Genomic DNA, 16,590 nt, shown 5'->3' on the forward strand with positions numbered 1-16,590 from the left:
AATTACTAAATATTCCAGTGTTCAAGATGCCTAATTAGCATATCTAATCCTTACTGCAAGAACTCTGTGGAAGGTGGGGGTGGGTAGAAGTGCTTTTCTAACAGTGTTCCCCCAATTATCTTATCACTAAGAGCTGAAGTTTGCCTGGATCAAGAGTCATCATCTTAAAATGCAGAGTCCTGGAAAACTTTGGTTCTGGTTCTGGTCCTGGTCCTAGATATTAGTTGTGTGACCTTGGTTTTCTCTCTGAACAATACCACCTGCCCTGTCTACTCCATAAAGCTGTTCTGGAGATCCCATGAGATTACTGATATGAAAGAAGTTTTCAAACTAAAAAGTATCATGCTAATTATTATTGTGCTATTGTTATTATTATTGTTGTTGTATATTGTGACTTTTTCAGAATTCATGGAAGGCACCAAATAATTTCAGGGTCCATACTTCCCTTTATATTTCTTTAAGTGTACACATTATTAAAAAAAAGGAAAGTATTGCCTGGATCAAAGGCAGGATATATTCAAAGAACATGGAATTTGGAATCAGAAGAAGGGCTCTAGGATTTACTCCTTCTGTGATGTCAGGCACATCACTAGTCTCTCTCAGTCTATTTCTTCACCTAGAAAATAGGAGCAATGACTTTTAGGATCATGGGATCAGACTCAGGGCAAGAAGGGTCCCTGGGGATCAAAAAGTCTAAACTCCTTGCTGGGCAGACAAAGAACGAAGCGGAAACAGACAATGATTTGCTGGAGGATGTGCAGGTCCTGGGTGGCAGAGCTGAGATCAGAAACTGGTCCTCCTACTCTCAATCCAGTATTCTTTAGAGGACATCCAAGTTTAAATCCCAGTTTCTATTCTTGCTATGCTATATTACCACGTGGCAAGGATGACAAATACAGAAGATTCAAAGAAACTGAGAAAGATTTCTACTGAGTGAAGCAGGTAAACAAAGCAGAACCAAAAGAATACAATGACTATAACCACGTCATTGGGGACAACCCTGAATGGCAACAAGGCTCAGATTATAAAACTGGACAACAATGGTAAAGCATCCTGTAGCTCTTTCTTTTAACAAATGTAAAAATACTGAAGTACTTGCATATGTTACTGGTCAAAATGACTGTTTTAATTTGCTGTTTTGGAGATTACACCTTGAAGAAGATTCAATAGGAAATATGGAAAGAATATGTAAGAGGACATATAAGAATAAAGCTGTTGTTACCTACCTCACAGGACTATTGTGAGGCTCAAACAAGGTAATGCAAATTATTAAAGCCTACTACTTTACAAAAGTACTTTGAAATGAGGGATAGGAGCAACTGCTAAAAGAGACTTCTCCAAGAATGCTCACCAGGACAGGCAAAGTGCTAAATTAAAGAATGGCTCTTTGCCATTCCATGGGATGATAGGAGGTGAGAACTTGTCAGTACTGATCCATTCTTATTTCCATAATTTCCTGTGAAAGGTTTCTGACCTCCCAAATGTACCTCAAATCTAATGGAGAACTGGAAGCTACAGTTTTTTTTTAATTTCTCTTCCTTTTAGACCAAAGATGCTTAAATCCTGGCTATGAAATTTAAAAGGACTCAATCATTTTTAAGTCATTTGTAGATTAGCTTACTTACTCTGTCTTTCACAAAGATTTTCAGCCTTGCTTAAAGATGTTTCTTTCCTTAAGTGTTAAAGTTGATGCAGAAGGGGGAAACTATTGGTTCTATATTTCAAGTATTTTTCCCACTTGATTACAGTATAATTATTGGTGAGTCACTAGCTCTTTAATAATGAGGGAGTAAGAATCACAAAGATGAATGAAAGTTGGCAGGAGAGCAGGAACTAGATGTCTTTGTTATTTCCCCCCTTACTCCACCAGTCTTTCTATGAGGGAGAGGGCAAAGTGTGAATAAATAGAATAGCTGAATAATTGCAAAAACAAGAAAGCCTCTAATTGTTTCCATTCAAGTTAAGATGGGAATGAACTCAAGGAGCTGTGGATAAATATGCTACTTAGAAGCACATGTCTTTTCACAAGTGGTACTACAGGTATAGAACTTTCTGCCTCATTATCCATATCTTTGGGGTTTTTTTGAGATTCAGTTCCAATACATCTTTTAGAGGAGGCTCTCGCGGACCCTTGTATGGTAATGTTTTTGCCTTCAAATTACCTTCTATTGACATGTTATATGTACCAGGAGAATGTAAGCTTCCTGAGAGCAAAGAAAGTTTTTTGCTGTCTTTTCTCAGGATATAGCACACACTAAGCGTTCAACAAAAGTTTGTTCAACTTAATAGCAAGTTTAGCAGAAAGACTTTTTCCTGAAGGCATAGGCAGGAGAAATCCAAAGTCATAGAAGATTAATAAATGTAACTATTCCCTGACGGAATAATCATGCAAAGGCAAGGAATAGACTCTTCTTTTATTTGGCTACATGATTCAGTTTGAGTTCATTGCCCTTACTGCAGAAGAAGAAAAATCAAATACAAGTCCTTTAATATCTATGAAATAAAAGGTATTTTGTGTGATAAGCACAAAATAACTGAGTTTTTAATGTGGATTTTGTTTTTAAAATCAAATTACATGCTATCATAAAGTGCAGAGTGAAAATATTTTTAACTTAAATCTTCATTTCTATAGCCCAGCTTCCTTGCCTCCCTTATAAAAACAGCTTTGTTTGCTGTTAGATATAAGAGGTATCTAGATTTTGGTGCCTTTAGGTTTTTGAGGAAGGGAATGAATAGCACTGATATTTAGCAAAACCATCTTGCTTCCTTTAGTAAAGACTAAGAGAATGAGTCACTGAAAAGAGAGCGCATGTGCTTGAGTGTTTGTATATAGGGTGGAGGTGGGAGTGAATGCCTCTCTCCATAGGGGAAGATGAAGACAGGATAAAGTCTTAACTACCTGGTGGTATGCACCGTCATGAAGGACCATGTATTACTTTTCCTCTAACTTAATGTGTCAGCATAATGAATGCGAGACTGCTGAGGGAATGTTGGGGAAGGAGTTATAAATGAAGGGTCCTATAGAGGGGGAAATGGAAAAAAACTAACAGGATATAGTTTCTCAGATCTTGGATCTCTGTCTGACAAGAAGAAAAGAATTCTGAGGATGGGGGTTTTTAAACAGAAAAGTTACGTTTTAAAAATGGGAGTTTTACAAGCCTAGGTTTTCAGTGACTTGGAATGCTATGAATAATAAAGAAGATATAGTAGAATGGCTTTTTCTGCTTCCCCAAAGAATGTTTTGCCCAAGAAAGGAAAGAAAGGTATTATCTGGCCACCAAAAGATGAAGATGGGCAAAGAAAAATGAAGTTTACATCTGTAATATCAACAATCTCTCACATAGCATTTGATAATCTGCAAAATGCATCACACATTATTAACTCATTTTATCCTTACAACTACCTGATAAGGCAGGCAATACAGGTATTATTATTATCATCTCTGTTTTTTAGATATGAGAACATTTAGGCTTAGGATGAAAAAGTTAATTATCGAGGCTCACAGATTCAAATTACAATTCAAATTCAAGTCAAATGACTCTCAAGTCTGTGAGATCCTTTGTTTTTACCTCAGCTGCCTTTCTTCCCTGGGTCACAGAAAGTACTTAATGTCCCTTGCTTAGAGGCTTGTTTGGAGCTAAAAAGTAAAGTGTGTATTTATATAGATTAATATTTAATGTGGTTTGTTTGTTTTGTTGGGAAGTGTAGGACAGTGGCAGGGAAAGAAAAGATAGCTATAAATACAGGTATCTGTCTTTCTTCCTAATGCAATTACCTCAGTTCCAGATAACCAGCAGGGAAGAAGTTCTGGGGTGCAGAAGTATATGAGGCAGTTTAGAACTCAGTTGGCCCTTCTTACACTGTGGAGAGGCTATCCTTGAAAGAATTTTTCTTTTCTTCTTTTTTTTTAATAATAACTTTTTATCGACAGAACCCATGCCAGGGTAACTTTTTTACAACATTATCCCTTGCACTCGCTTCTGTTCCGATTTTTCTCCTCCCTCCCTCCACCCTCTCCCCTAGATGGCAAGCAGTCCTATATATGTTAAATATGTTGCAGTATATCCTAGATACAATATATGTTTGCAGAACTGAACAGTTCTCTTGTTGCACAGGGAGAACTGGATTCAGAAGGTATAAATAACCCGGGAAGAAAAACAAAAATGCAAATAGTTCACATTCATTTCCCAGTTCTTTGGGTGTAGCTGCTTCTGTCCATTCTTGATCAATTGAAACTGAGTTAGGTCTCTTTGTCAAAGAAATCCACTTCTATCAGAATACATCCTCATACAGTATCGTTGTTGAAGCATATAATGATCTCCTGATTATGCTCATTTCACTTAGCATCAGTTCATATAAGTAAGAAAATTTTTCTTATTCAATTCAACAAATAATTTATTAAACTCATACTATGTGCAAGGCACTATGCCTAGTTCTGTGGACACAATGGTGAAATAAGACTGTCTCACAATGAGTTTATAATTTAAAGAGAACTAAGACTATGAGTAACTTCAGTTTTTCCAAAAGTGGCATGGAGGTCAAATTAATTCATCAACACCTGCCACTTCCCAACTCAGATGAATGGAAATGACTTATATTTCCTGCTATAAATCAATGACAGTTTGGAGCTACTTGAGGCTCTTTTACATACAACCTTCAGCTCTTAAAGATTACTAATTTCTGTATTTGAATATTTAGAACATGCAATAATCAAACAGTTCTGTGGGCTAATGGTGACCACAAATGAGTCCACAAGCACATAGCTGTAGCAATGCTATAAGTGGCTTTGTCTCCACAGCTATCCCACTGCATACTCCAGATGTAAGGTTTAATTATTCATTCTCTTATCTTTTTTGACTTTTAAAATAGTCCGAAAGATGCAGTCATCCTTTATCTTAATTTCTTTAAACATTACTGGTTTCTGTCATTTCTCATCCAGACATCTGTCTCATTCCCAATCATTCTCCTGTGGTCTATTAGCCTTGTGAAATTTTTGGACAATGTCCATATTAATTTTCTACTCGAAAGAACACAAACAGAATACCGATTAGGACCAGGATGATGGTGGTTGAGGTTGGGAGACTGTTCATCTCACTGAATAGCAATTAGCTCAAGGAACAGAACAGTGCCATGTCTGGTTCTTACATCTAGCCACATTGCTAAGACTAAGACTAAAACTTTCTTCAGGGTGCCATCAAACATTCATTGAAAAGAAGCTGTCAATACTTATTCTTTTGAGAAATGGTACAGATACAGCTGTTTCTACCAACAATCTTCAGCTTTTAATGTATTTAATATGCTACTAGATTCTGAAAAATTCTCTATATGATACTCTCTCTAAATCTGTAGAGGGAAAAGATGAGTTGGTTAAACATTACAGAGGAATACTGGAAATCTGAGTTGAAAAAAGGAAAATTTCTAAATAAATAAGATTAATTTGCTAAGCTGCTTTTTGGAATATACTCAAGAAAAATGTTTATGGATAGTCAAAAGGATAAAAGAAAGCTGATCTCTTAAGCACCTTCATTGGAAGCTTCAGAGAGATTAGTGACTTGATGGTAATCCAACTTTAGAACAGAATCTGCTATTTGTTAGTGTAGCAAATATTCCTAAATTGAGAAATAATCTGAGAACAGAAAAAGGAGGAATTTGTTTTTCAGTCAAGGGAAGAATATAATACTAAGTGATTTCCTTGAAGGCAGAGACAATTTTTTTTATTATTATTTCTATTCCTATATGACTTATCACAATACCTTGAGCTGATGTTACCCACTGATATATTAGAAGGCAGTTGACCAAAAATACAACCAGTGTGAATAATCTGAAAACTTGGGAATCTTAAGGTATTAACTTTTGGGATATGGAAAAAATTACAAAATTTGAAAGTTAAAACCTTAGAGAATTAATTCCACCTTCCTCATTTCATAAACAAAGAACACAGGATCCAAGTAGTTCAGGGAGTTGCCCAGGGTTCCATCTTTGGACAAAGCAATACCACTTATGGACAAGCCTCTTGCTTGTGGCATTAAAATATAACCATGTAAGCAAATGCTATGAAATTGAGCCATTAATCAGAATTTGGTGAAAATTCAAAAATCTCCTGGTATTCCTCCAATGAATTCATTAAATTAGAAACTAAAGTTTCTACAAATAACTGAGTATGATTTCAAACAAGTCAATTTCTCCTTTTGTTTTTGTGTTTCAATCTTTGGAAATAAACCCTTTACACTATTTCAAATGGTAATTCTAAAAATAAATGTATTAACATAAAGCAGAGGGGTATCTAATATAATTTTGATGGTAATTCAAATTACCAAATTCACCAGATCTGATTTTATGACAAGAAGATCACAGAGTCAAACAAAGTTCTCCCATTTACTTTGATAGGACAGAGTCAAGAATATTAAGTTTATCAGCTGCATGCTTGGTAGAATATAGGGAGAAGAATTAATACAGTATGGGCAGTAAATGCATGAAACAATCTACCAAAATTCCAGATGTCAACCTTGTACATGTTATGTTCCAGATTTATTTCCTGAATTAATTTTGTTTCACTGTGATGCTTTCACATATCTAGAGTATATCCAAATGTAAGATGACAATATTTAAGAAACAATTTTATTCATTTTAATGTACTAGGCAAGCAGCTTCAATTAGCTCCCTTTTTTTTAGTAGGATCAAAGAAAGTTGTCTTTACATTTGTAGAGAATATTATGTCCTGAAACGCTTTATGTGTTTGTCCTATTAATAGAAAAAACCCTATTGCCCAAAGAAGACTGGTTCATTAACTGAACATTACATTTTCATTATTAAAATTAGTAAAAACCCAGGCACAGCTACTGTAGACTTTATTTTTTTAAAAGCTCCCTACAAGACCTCCCTCTTGTCCCATAGTTCATTTTTTTGAACTCCTGGAAGATGTGGTTTGGCATTTGAAAAGATAGCATAATCTTAGGCAGAGATGACTGGAAGGAAAAAAAAAAAAAGGTGATTTGGGTTTCACTCCTGTTTCTAGCTCTGTTAACTTTCTGATAATGATGACAATTATCTTAGGGATAAAAGAATGAGAAGTATTCTGGGAAGGTGTACATTTTATTATGAATTTTTATTTTATGTTTTACTTGGGCACATTTCCTTTTCTTTCCTCATTCATTCCTCTAAACAATTGTAGAAAAGGGACAGGGGACTGTAGTAATTGCCTTAAGGTAAGCTCTGCTGTGAAACCACAAAACCAGTGAGAAGTGGGATACATTAAACTCGGGGTTCTTACATTAAATTTCTGGTCATAGTATTGACTTTTTTCTTATGGTTTTTGAACACTATCAATGATAGTTTTCTATAAAACAACACATTTTACTTAAATACCTAAGAAAATGATTTTTTCTCAGGAAGTGCACCCAAGACACAAAAGAGAGATGTTTGGATTAAAATAAATTCTATGGTAGTGGGGGAGGCAGAAACAGAACCCATTGGTCTCAGCATGGGCTTTATTCCTACTTTTTCCACAAGAGAAGAGTTCTTAAAGCCCTATCTACTCCAACTCTTCACAGGAATTCATCCCTTGGCTTCAATCACGTTCTTCACATACTCAGTTTTCCCCAATTTCATATACAAATAACAAAGTGAGTAAGATAGATGAGATTCTCTCCCCTCTCCCCCAATTATGGCACTAACCATAAAGCTTAGCATTTGTCCATCATATTTTTTACAGAAATATTACCTGAAATGACAGCAATTTTCTGAGCTCCGTGCTCTTGCTTAGCTATCCTTTCTGCCTCTTCCATGAGAAGCATGCCAAATCCCTATGGGAGGGACAAAAGAAAAAGAAAGTAATATTCACAATTAGGAAAGCAGTAATTTAGAGACTAGTTTAGAGACTGCGTTAGTCTTGAAACAAGAGTGAAAAATGCTTTCTTTAAAAAGGAAAGAATAATCCTTCAATTATTGAGAAGAATTCTGTACCTGTTAACAAAGGCAATTTTTAGTGAAAGTACCATTAAAAGATCCTTCTCTTATGGTGGGAGCTAATTATTTTGGGAAAGAAATTTCCTCTCAATATCTTTCTCTTTTAGGGAGATATAGAAACATATAGGAAGGTATAGACTTAAGAGCCCTGATTCACTCAACTCGAGGCAGGGGAAGCTTAGGGTAGCTATTCACAAATTTTTTACATTAACAATTCTTAACAGTTATAAGAAATGAGACAATAATCTTCAACTACCAACTTTTTCACATGCCATATAAGTGCCAACAGCTGGTTTTTACCAATTAGCTCCTAAAGCATTTTTCTCTTTTTTGTTCTTACCATATATTATTCTACCTAAAACCCAGGGAGATGAAAAAAATTCATTTAGAGAAAAAAAGCTCAGAGTAACTAAATAAATGTGAACTCCTCTGTTACTTTATATCCCTGCCCCTCTTCTCTCCCCCTCCCCCCTTTTACTTTTCCATTATTTTCTCCCCCTTTCTAACTTCTTCTCTTGGTTTTCCAATATGGGTACTTTTCTTCATAGAAAGTAAATGGGAAAAGATTCAAGATCTACCTGATGCTGAAATTTTGCAGGGTCACGACTGCTCACAGGAACTACACTCCCATATACATGTAGTTCACGAACTATAGAAACACCTCCTTTCAACTCAGGTCGAAATGATTCCTCTGAACACTTCCGCAAACGTAAAAGGCCAATCAAAATGTCCTGCTCAGGATCTTCATATGATAGGAAAGTCTCCCAGCCACCATTTGCCACATAATCTCGCCTAACTAATTCAACCTGTTTGAAGAGAAAAAGAATCAAATATTTTGGAAAACTGATTTTAAAAAATTAACGTACACAGGTTAATTTATACAGAAACCCCTTCCCCTATTACTATTATTTTTAACATTCTATTCATGAAATAGACTTCAGTCCGAAGACTATACAGAAGCTTAGGATGAGCCTGCTTCTGGCCATGGGTAGCCAAGGAGTTTGTACTGTGACATTATTATTTCATAATTAAGTCTTTGAATTGAATGCAAAACTGATCATTGATCACTAAGGCTGTACGTGCTAGGACAGAACAGAGTAGACTTGTAACTCCTTCTCTTATTACCCTTTTTCTTTTCAGCTGGTTCTCAGTTGGTCAAAAGGGCAGCAACCCTCCCTCCCATTTGGACATGATAGTCAGGAGCATGTATCCTCCTCTTTCTCTGTATTTGTTCTATATTCTAAGGTAGAAGTGGCCAGGAGTCCCTTTGAGTTTAATAGATCTAGAGACGCCATTAGAGTAATGAAGTAATGAGTGCTATTGTACAGTTGGGGGAGAGCCATGGAGCAAGTACTTAAATACTCTAATGTTGCTTGCACATTTCAGCCATGACAAACTCTCCATGACCCATTTGGGTTTTTCTTGGCAGAGATACTGGAATGGTTTGCCACGTCCTTCTCCACCTCATTTCCTAGATGAGGCAAACACTCGCCCAGGACACACTGCCAGTAAATGTCCAAAGCCAGCTTTGAACTCAGGAAGAGGAGTCTTGCTGACTCCATGCTCAGGGTTCTGTGTACCACAGCACCATCTGACTACACTCATTCCAAGGATGGATGTCTGCTTTCAATCGAAATCTGACTAATGTTTAGATACAAGTATATTTTCCTCTAGTATAAGTATAACAAGTAAAAATTCTCACTAACCTAGGTTGTTTTTTTTGAATCACTGCCTTCCTTCTGGTAGGTAGCACTACCCTCTTTCTTCAATACCTTTCAGGTGTCCAAATAGTTATTTATGCCTTAAGGTAATTTGCAGAATAAAATTGTGCTCTCTGTTAAATGTATTTCAAGCATCAATCAGCAGACAGAGGAGGTATTTTGTAGGGCAGGTTGGTTTTTTGTGAGGACAATGTTCCTGCAATTATGTTCCAGATGGCTGCTTATCCCTCTTTAACCCCCTCATATTGTCATAGATATGTATTACATAAAAGATAGACTCATAATACATAGTTTATACATAACAGTATACATACTTATTTATATAGATATAGCTATTGTGGTAAAAGTCCATTAACATTAAGAAACTGGTGGATTGCATCTCCACAGAACCACAACATTCTGGAAATTTAGGAGTCTCTCATTTTTGAAATGAGGAATGAGATGAAATGGTCTTTATCAAGCAATCAGAAAGTAGTTATTAATGTGCCAGGTATTGTGCTAAGTCCTGAGGATACAAATACAAAAATGAGACAGTTTCGGCCATCATAGAGTTTATATTTCACTGGGAGGATACTTGTTTGGTCATTCAGTAAGCATCTATTAAGTAAATAGGCTAGACTGGTAAATCCTGGTTATACAGAGAAAGACCAAAACAAAAGGAAAAAAAAAGGTTTTTGGTCTATATGAGGTCATTCTAACAGACAAGATGGAAGGAGGGAAAAGAGTGAGTCAGAAGGTGAGAGAAAGAGAGGAAGGAGAGGGAAGAAGAAGAGGAAAGGGAGAGAAAAAGGAAGAAAGGGAAGAAATAGAGAAAGTGCTGAGCACATGCCAAGTGTGAAAAGGCACTGAACTAGAAATGGGGTTTTTTGATTAAGGCTCAGCATGGAGACTGATGTACCCAAAATATGTGCATATTAAGTAAATACAGATTATGTACAAATATAAATACATATTTTTGGGAGGTGGAAGAGGAGGAAATTGGGAAAAGACTTTTTAAAGGAAATGGCACATGAGCTGAGACCTGAGAAAAACTAAGGTTCTTTTAACAAGAGGCAAATTTATGGAAAGCAGCCTGTGCAAAAGCATGGAGATGAAATATTTAGTGCCATATAAGGGGCATACTAAGTAGACTAGATGTGGGGGGAACTCAAGAGTGCATGAAAAAGATTATTATGTAATCTCTTAGGAAACATTGGCTAAAATCAATCTATGATGTGCTTTAAATATCAAAGAGGAATATCATATCAATATGGTAGATATGTAGAGAATGGACTAGAGAGCAGAAAGACTGGACAGAGGGAGATCAAAATTAGGTTAACTCTAATAGACTACCTTTTACTTCTAGTTCTGAAACTTCACAACTGAATGACTTAAAGACTTTTAATATTTGGGGCTTCCAATATACCAAACCTACATAATCTTTATGCTAGTACTGAATGTGCAAGTTTTAGAACTATCTTGATATAGTCATAGAATGTGGGAGTCCACCTAGTCTAATCTGCTCTGTGGGTCTAATATAATCTATCTCTGATTCTATCTGTCCAATCATTTAATCCTCATAGCTCATCTTTTTTTTTTTTTTTAAATAAAAATAACTGAAGCACTGAAGATTCTGTCAAATGCTTTGCTGAAATCCAAGCATGCTATGTCGTATCCTTTAAAACCAAGGAAATAAAGTTAGTTCCGAAATGACCTGCTCTTGCTGAGGCATTCTAGCAATATTTCTTTGTCTGTGTGTGTGTGTGTGTGTGTGTGTGTGTGTGTGTGTGTATGTATGTATGTATTTAGGGGATGACAATATGATTTTCTCAACATAGGGAAATTTCAACCAATGCCATTCTACAAATCTACAGTTTTGGAAAGGAGCCTGGGGGACACTGTAAGGTTAAATAACCCACCCAGGATTACAGAATCAAATATGTCAAAGGTAGAATTTGAATCCCTATATTCCTGACTTCTTGACTCCTAGGCCATTTGACCTTTTTCTTGAATAATACATTCTAGAATTTTATTAGGAATTAAAGTCATAATTACTTTACTACAGTTGGAAAACTCTACCCTCTTCAAATTTTTCTAAATGACAAAAATGGCAAGAAACAACCCTTCAAAAGTTATATCTAAGCATCCAGGGGAATAAGGCCTTTTTAGAGAGCAGAAACCTGAGCAAAGAAGTAGAGACATGACCTGCTTAAGGTTTTATTTTTTGGTTCTTTGTGCTTTTCACTTTACAATCTCATCAGTTCCCATGGACCCAACTATCATCTTCATGCAGATGATTCTCTGATCTATTTCTCCAGTTCTAATCTCTTTTCTGATCGCCAGTCTCTCATCACCAACAGCCTGCTGGGCATCTCAAATTGAATATCTTATAGATATCTTAAACTCAACACATCCAAAACTGAACTTTATCTGAACTTAATCTTTATCCCACAAATCTCCCTTCTTCCTAACTTTCCAATTACTGTTGAATAGTATTACCATCCTGCTAGTCAGCCAAGCTCACAATCTAGATAAGGGCATCTTCATCTCATCACTTAACCCCCATATGTAATCATTTTCCAAGTCCTCTCTTTTTACCTTGCAACAGCTCTCATAGGCCCCCTTCTTTCCTCTGATCCTGGTGCCACTTAAGTGCAGGCCCTCCCCACCTCATGCCTGGACTATAGCAATATTCTGCTGGTGGGTCTGTTTGCCTCAACCTTCCCCTCACTCCACCCCTCTTCTAGGTTGTCAATTTGATCTTCCTAAAGTGCAGAACTGACTCTATAACCTTCCTATTCAAAAAACTCCTAGGATTCCCTATCATCTGCGGGATCAAATATAAAACCAGTTTGCTTTTAAAACCCTTCATAACTTAGCTAATTTCATAACTCCTATCTTCCCTCCATATACTATACATACAGACACAGAAAGTATCTTTCTTATTTCACATAAAAGAAGCATCATCTTACAAATCCAGGCACTTTCAATGGTGGTTCCCCCATGACTAGAATTCTCTTCTTCATTTTCCCCTCCTGGTTTCCTTCAAGTCTTAACTAAAGTCTCACCTTTGCAAGAAGCCCTTTCTGCTCCTCCTTAATATCTCAGGGTCTTCCCTCTTAGATTATCTACAAATTCTCCTATTATATATTTTGTTTGTAAATAGCTGTCGGCATGTTATCTTCCCTATTAGACTGTGAGCTTCTTGAGAGTTTGGACTGTTTTATACTTTCCTCTGTAATCCTGGTACATAGTAGTGCTTAATAAATGTTTGCTGACTTCTTGAAAAATGTGACATTAGGCAAAATATTGTTTGCAGGGAACATCTACTTCACAGAAGCAACATATTTTGTATGGGAGACTGATTGAGTGACAACTATAGTAGAGGTTTTAAAACTTTAAGTGAGGAGGTTTGGTTAAACTATATTAATGAAGATACTGAGAAATGATGTTGTTTGGGGTATTATTATGTGGTATATGTTAAGTGTACTATTTTAACATTAAAGTTAATAAGAAAAAAAAGTACTGTTTTTAGTTTGATTTTGCCTTTGATCTCTGACTTTAAGGAAAAGGATAGTACTAAGTATTTTAAAGAAATATTTAAGGAAAGTATGTTCCCAGAACCAATGTGAAGATCTGCTCTGTTATTTGTAGTCAGGTCATTGATTAGCTAGAGTAAAGGTCAAAAACCATAACCAAATCTGAAATGATAAAGAAGAGAACACATAGCTTTTAAGTTTCAATTGATTAGCTTAAATATAACAAACTAATGACTCTGAAAATTGGTACATGATAAAAGTGCAAATATATAAACTTAATTACCTTTCCTAGAGAACTTTAACCAAGGTAAAAGCAAAAGGAAGAGGCCAAAACAATCCGAAACTATCTTAGTCAGCAAGACTTGGCCTTCTTGGCAAATAAAGACATGGAAGCCAAGGACTACCCCAGATTAAAGTAAAATTATTTGTAAAACATTATGGAGGCTGAAGGAAGAATATAAACATTAAATCCTCAAGAAAAAAAATCCCTGAAGATTTTCTGTGTTCTCTCACCTTTCAAATTATAATATTTATTTATCTGTTCACATGTTAAATTTTCCTAGGAGTCTGAAGATTCCTTAAGGGATGAGGCTTTTTCATTTATGTATCTTCCTGGAGTCTGGCATGGCTTTGCACACTCTAGGCACAAAACAGGTTTGCTGACTGAAGTGAATTCAGTTGCTTCTGTTTGCAGACTGTAATGTGCAATCTTTAGACAAGTGTCTGAAATGAGATCTCAAATCGATGTGTCATCACTAATATTCCCTCCATCCATGGGGATCACAGGCCCTCTTAGCCACATCCTCTCACTACTTCTCTAAAGGCAAAGGGCCCACTCCCTATGAACACCCAAGGAAGACCAGAGAAGCATAGCAGTTTGCCACCTGACCATCTGACCCACCTGACACAGTGATGGCATCTGACAAGGACATAACAAATAGTTTTAGTCTGATCTGGTGCTCCTCTCCACAAGAGGGAGGAAAGTCCATTTCATTATCTTTTTTCTTGGAGCATCAAAGTTTTCAATTGGTAAGATTTCAATTTCTTTTTAGCAATCTTTTCTTACTGTAATCATCATGTATATTGTTCTCTGTTCTGCATATTTCATTCTATGTCCATTTATTTATATACATTTTCCAGTGTTTTTTTTAATTCCTCATGTTCATCATTTCTTACTATATGATAGCATGCCCCCATGTTTATAAACTACATGAATTTTTCTGAATTATTTTCTTACCAATGGGCACTTACTTTGTTTACAATTTTTGGCACTACTATACTTATTTTGAAACATAGAATCTCAGACCTCCTTGGAGGTCTCAGCACTGAGAATGTTAGATCAGAGGAGATGGAAAAGCAATCTTTTTCTGGATAATTTCAAATGATCCAGAATGACTGCATAGGTCCATGAACAATGAATTAATATTTTTGTCTTCCAACAGACCATATGACAGATTCCAACTTTTGCCATATTTGCTAATTTGCATGGCATGAGGTGAAACCTCAGGGCTGCTTTTATCTGTATTCTCTTACCATGTTTTCTCTGCAGTTATTCAAAGTTTCCAAATGATCTTTTTTGATTATCCATGTATTTGGTATAGCATTCTCAATGATCCTAAACTGCTCTTTGCTTTAAAGATACTTATTTTTAAAATCAATTTTCTCTTGATTATGCTATATATAAGACATGCACTTGGAAAAAATTTAAGCTAGGCACATAGAGTTACTACTGGAATAGGAACCATTAAAGAGACTAGGAAATACTTGCAGGAACTACAAAATGTCAAGTTGATTTTTTGATCAGGTTTTATGGAGAAACACCAAGAAAATTGGCACAGTATTACAAAGGTGTAAGGTGTTGAAATAAGGTTTACTACAAAGGAGAGCTTGGGATAGACAATTACCAAATCTATCAAGTAAAACTATATACTGAAATCACAGTAAGTTAATTTCTGACATGCCATACATAAAGTTTTAATGAACCATTCTTTAAAGTCAAGCAAATCTAGGGGAGGGGGGAGGTGAAGAAGGAGGAGAAAAATTTGAAACACAAGATTTTGCAAAGGCGAATGTTGAAAATTATCTTTGCATATATTTTGGAAAATAAAAAGCTATTATTATTTTAAAAAAAAGTCAATCCAGCTTTTGCTAGTCTTTGAAGATAGTCATATAATGCTGTAAGATAATGTTAAGAGCAATCATTACCTGCAACTGGGACTATGGTACACTTATAAGCAAATATTATAAATTCACTTTATCTAAACAACAGAACCAGGAACAACATATGGGAATTCTCACATCATATAGACAGTATATTTCAGCTAGAGGTCATACTTTTTTTGATTGGAAAGTATTTATAATTTTATAATGTGAGTTAAGGGGAAAACTGACCATATTCAATCTGTAAAACTTCACATTAAAGCCCACTTTAAAAACAAACAAACAAATAAACAAACATCTATTGGGGCAACTATGTTGCAAAGTGGATAGACCTCTGATTCTGGAGTTAGGAAGACCTGGATTTAAATCTGATCAAATACACCTGGACCCTTACTTAGCTGTGTGACCCAGACAAGTCACTGAACCCCAACTACCTCACACACAACAAAAAGAGTAAAAACAAAAACAAACAAACAAAAAAGTTAAAGCATCTACTTATACTTTACAACTATAATGGCTAATTTTGGTCCTTTTATAAAAGGTAAGGAACTATATACCTCCTTTTGATGGAGAAAGAGAGAGAACTGAAGCTGTAAAGTGTTGCATATACTGTCAGACATGATTGCTGTGTTGGTTTGTCTCAACTATTTTCTTTGTTACAGGTTAAATTCACAGGGTAAGGTAAATATATGAAAATGGCTTATTTAAAAACAAAAGGTATGCTTTTTAATTTCAAGATATAGTTTTTTACTATAAATTGGATTACTATAAATTGGAACTTTATATGGGAACTTAAATTAGATATTAAAGAGAAGGAAGATGAGGAATTTAAAATATTTTTATTTTAAGAGTATTTAAATTGGTCAGCTTAAATTTTAACTGATATGTTCATAAGGAAAGCAGTATATGTGCTATTTTGGAGAGGGAGAAAATAAGCCAAATTTCAAAAATAAAATGATTTCCTTAACAAACTGAGGAAGAATTAATTCCTGTTCTGCCCCAAGAATCAATGTGAAATCTTAGCCATTTATAATCTTATTACATTTCCTCACTTATGAAATAACTTACTCATTTCTGAGAGGTAATTCTTACTAAGACTGAAAAATTTAATATAAGACCCTGAAAACAATAAATTGTATTTTAAAAAATCTTTCTTCCGTTTATAATAATGTTGTAAGGATAGGAAGAATATTTTAATATGAGGAAAGTATGCAAAAAAATACAGA

The 16,590-nt window shown here is 35.4% G+C and overlaps 1 protein-coding gene across 1 annotated transcript in view; it reads right to left on the minus strand.

The window, feature by feature from the left end:
• Positions 1-16,590, minus strand: part of ELP3 (elongator acetyltransferase complex subunit 3) — a 92,274-nt gene that overhangs the window by 21,393 nt on the left and 54,291 nt on the right. Inside the window, exons 14-15 of the mRNA XM_051975750.1 lie at positions 8,544-8,771; positions 7,721-7,802 (exon numbers count right to left, since the gene is read on the minus strand). Coding sequence (XP_051831710.1) covers positions 7,721-7,802; positions 8,544-8,771 — 310 coding nt within the window. The remainder of the gene's footprint in view (positions 1-7,720; positions 7,803-8,543; positions 8,772-16,590) is intronic.

The sequence above is a fragment of the Antechinus flavipes genome, chromosome 2 (genome assembly GCF_016432865.1).
Source record: "Antechinus flavipes isolate AdamAnt ecotype Samford, QLD, Australia chromosome 2, AdamAnt_v2, whole genome shotgun sequence".
In the NCBI taxonomy this organism is placed as follows: Eukaryota; Metazoa; Chordata; class Mammalia; order Dasyuromorphia; family Dasyuridae; genus Antechinus; species Antechinus flavipes.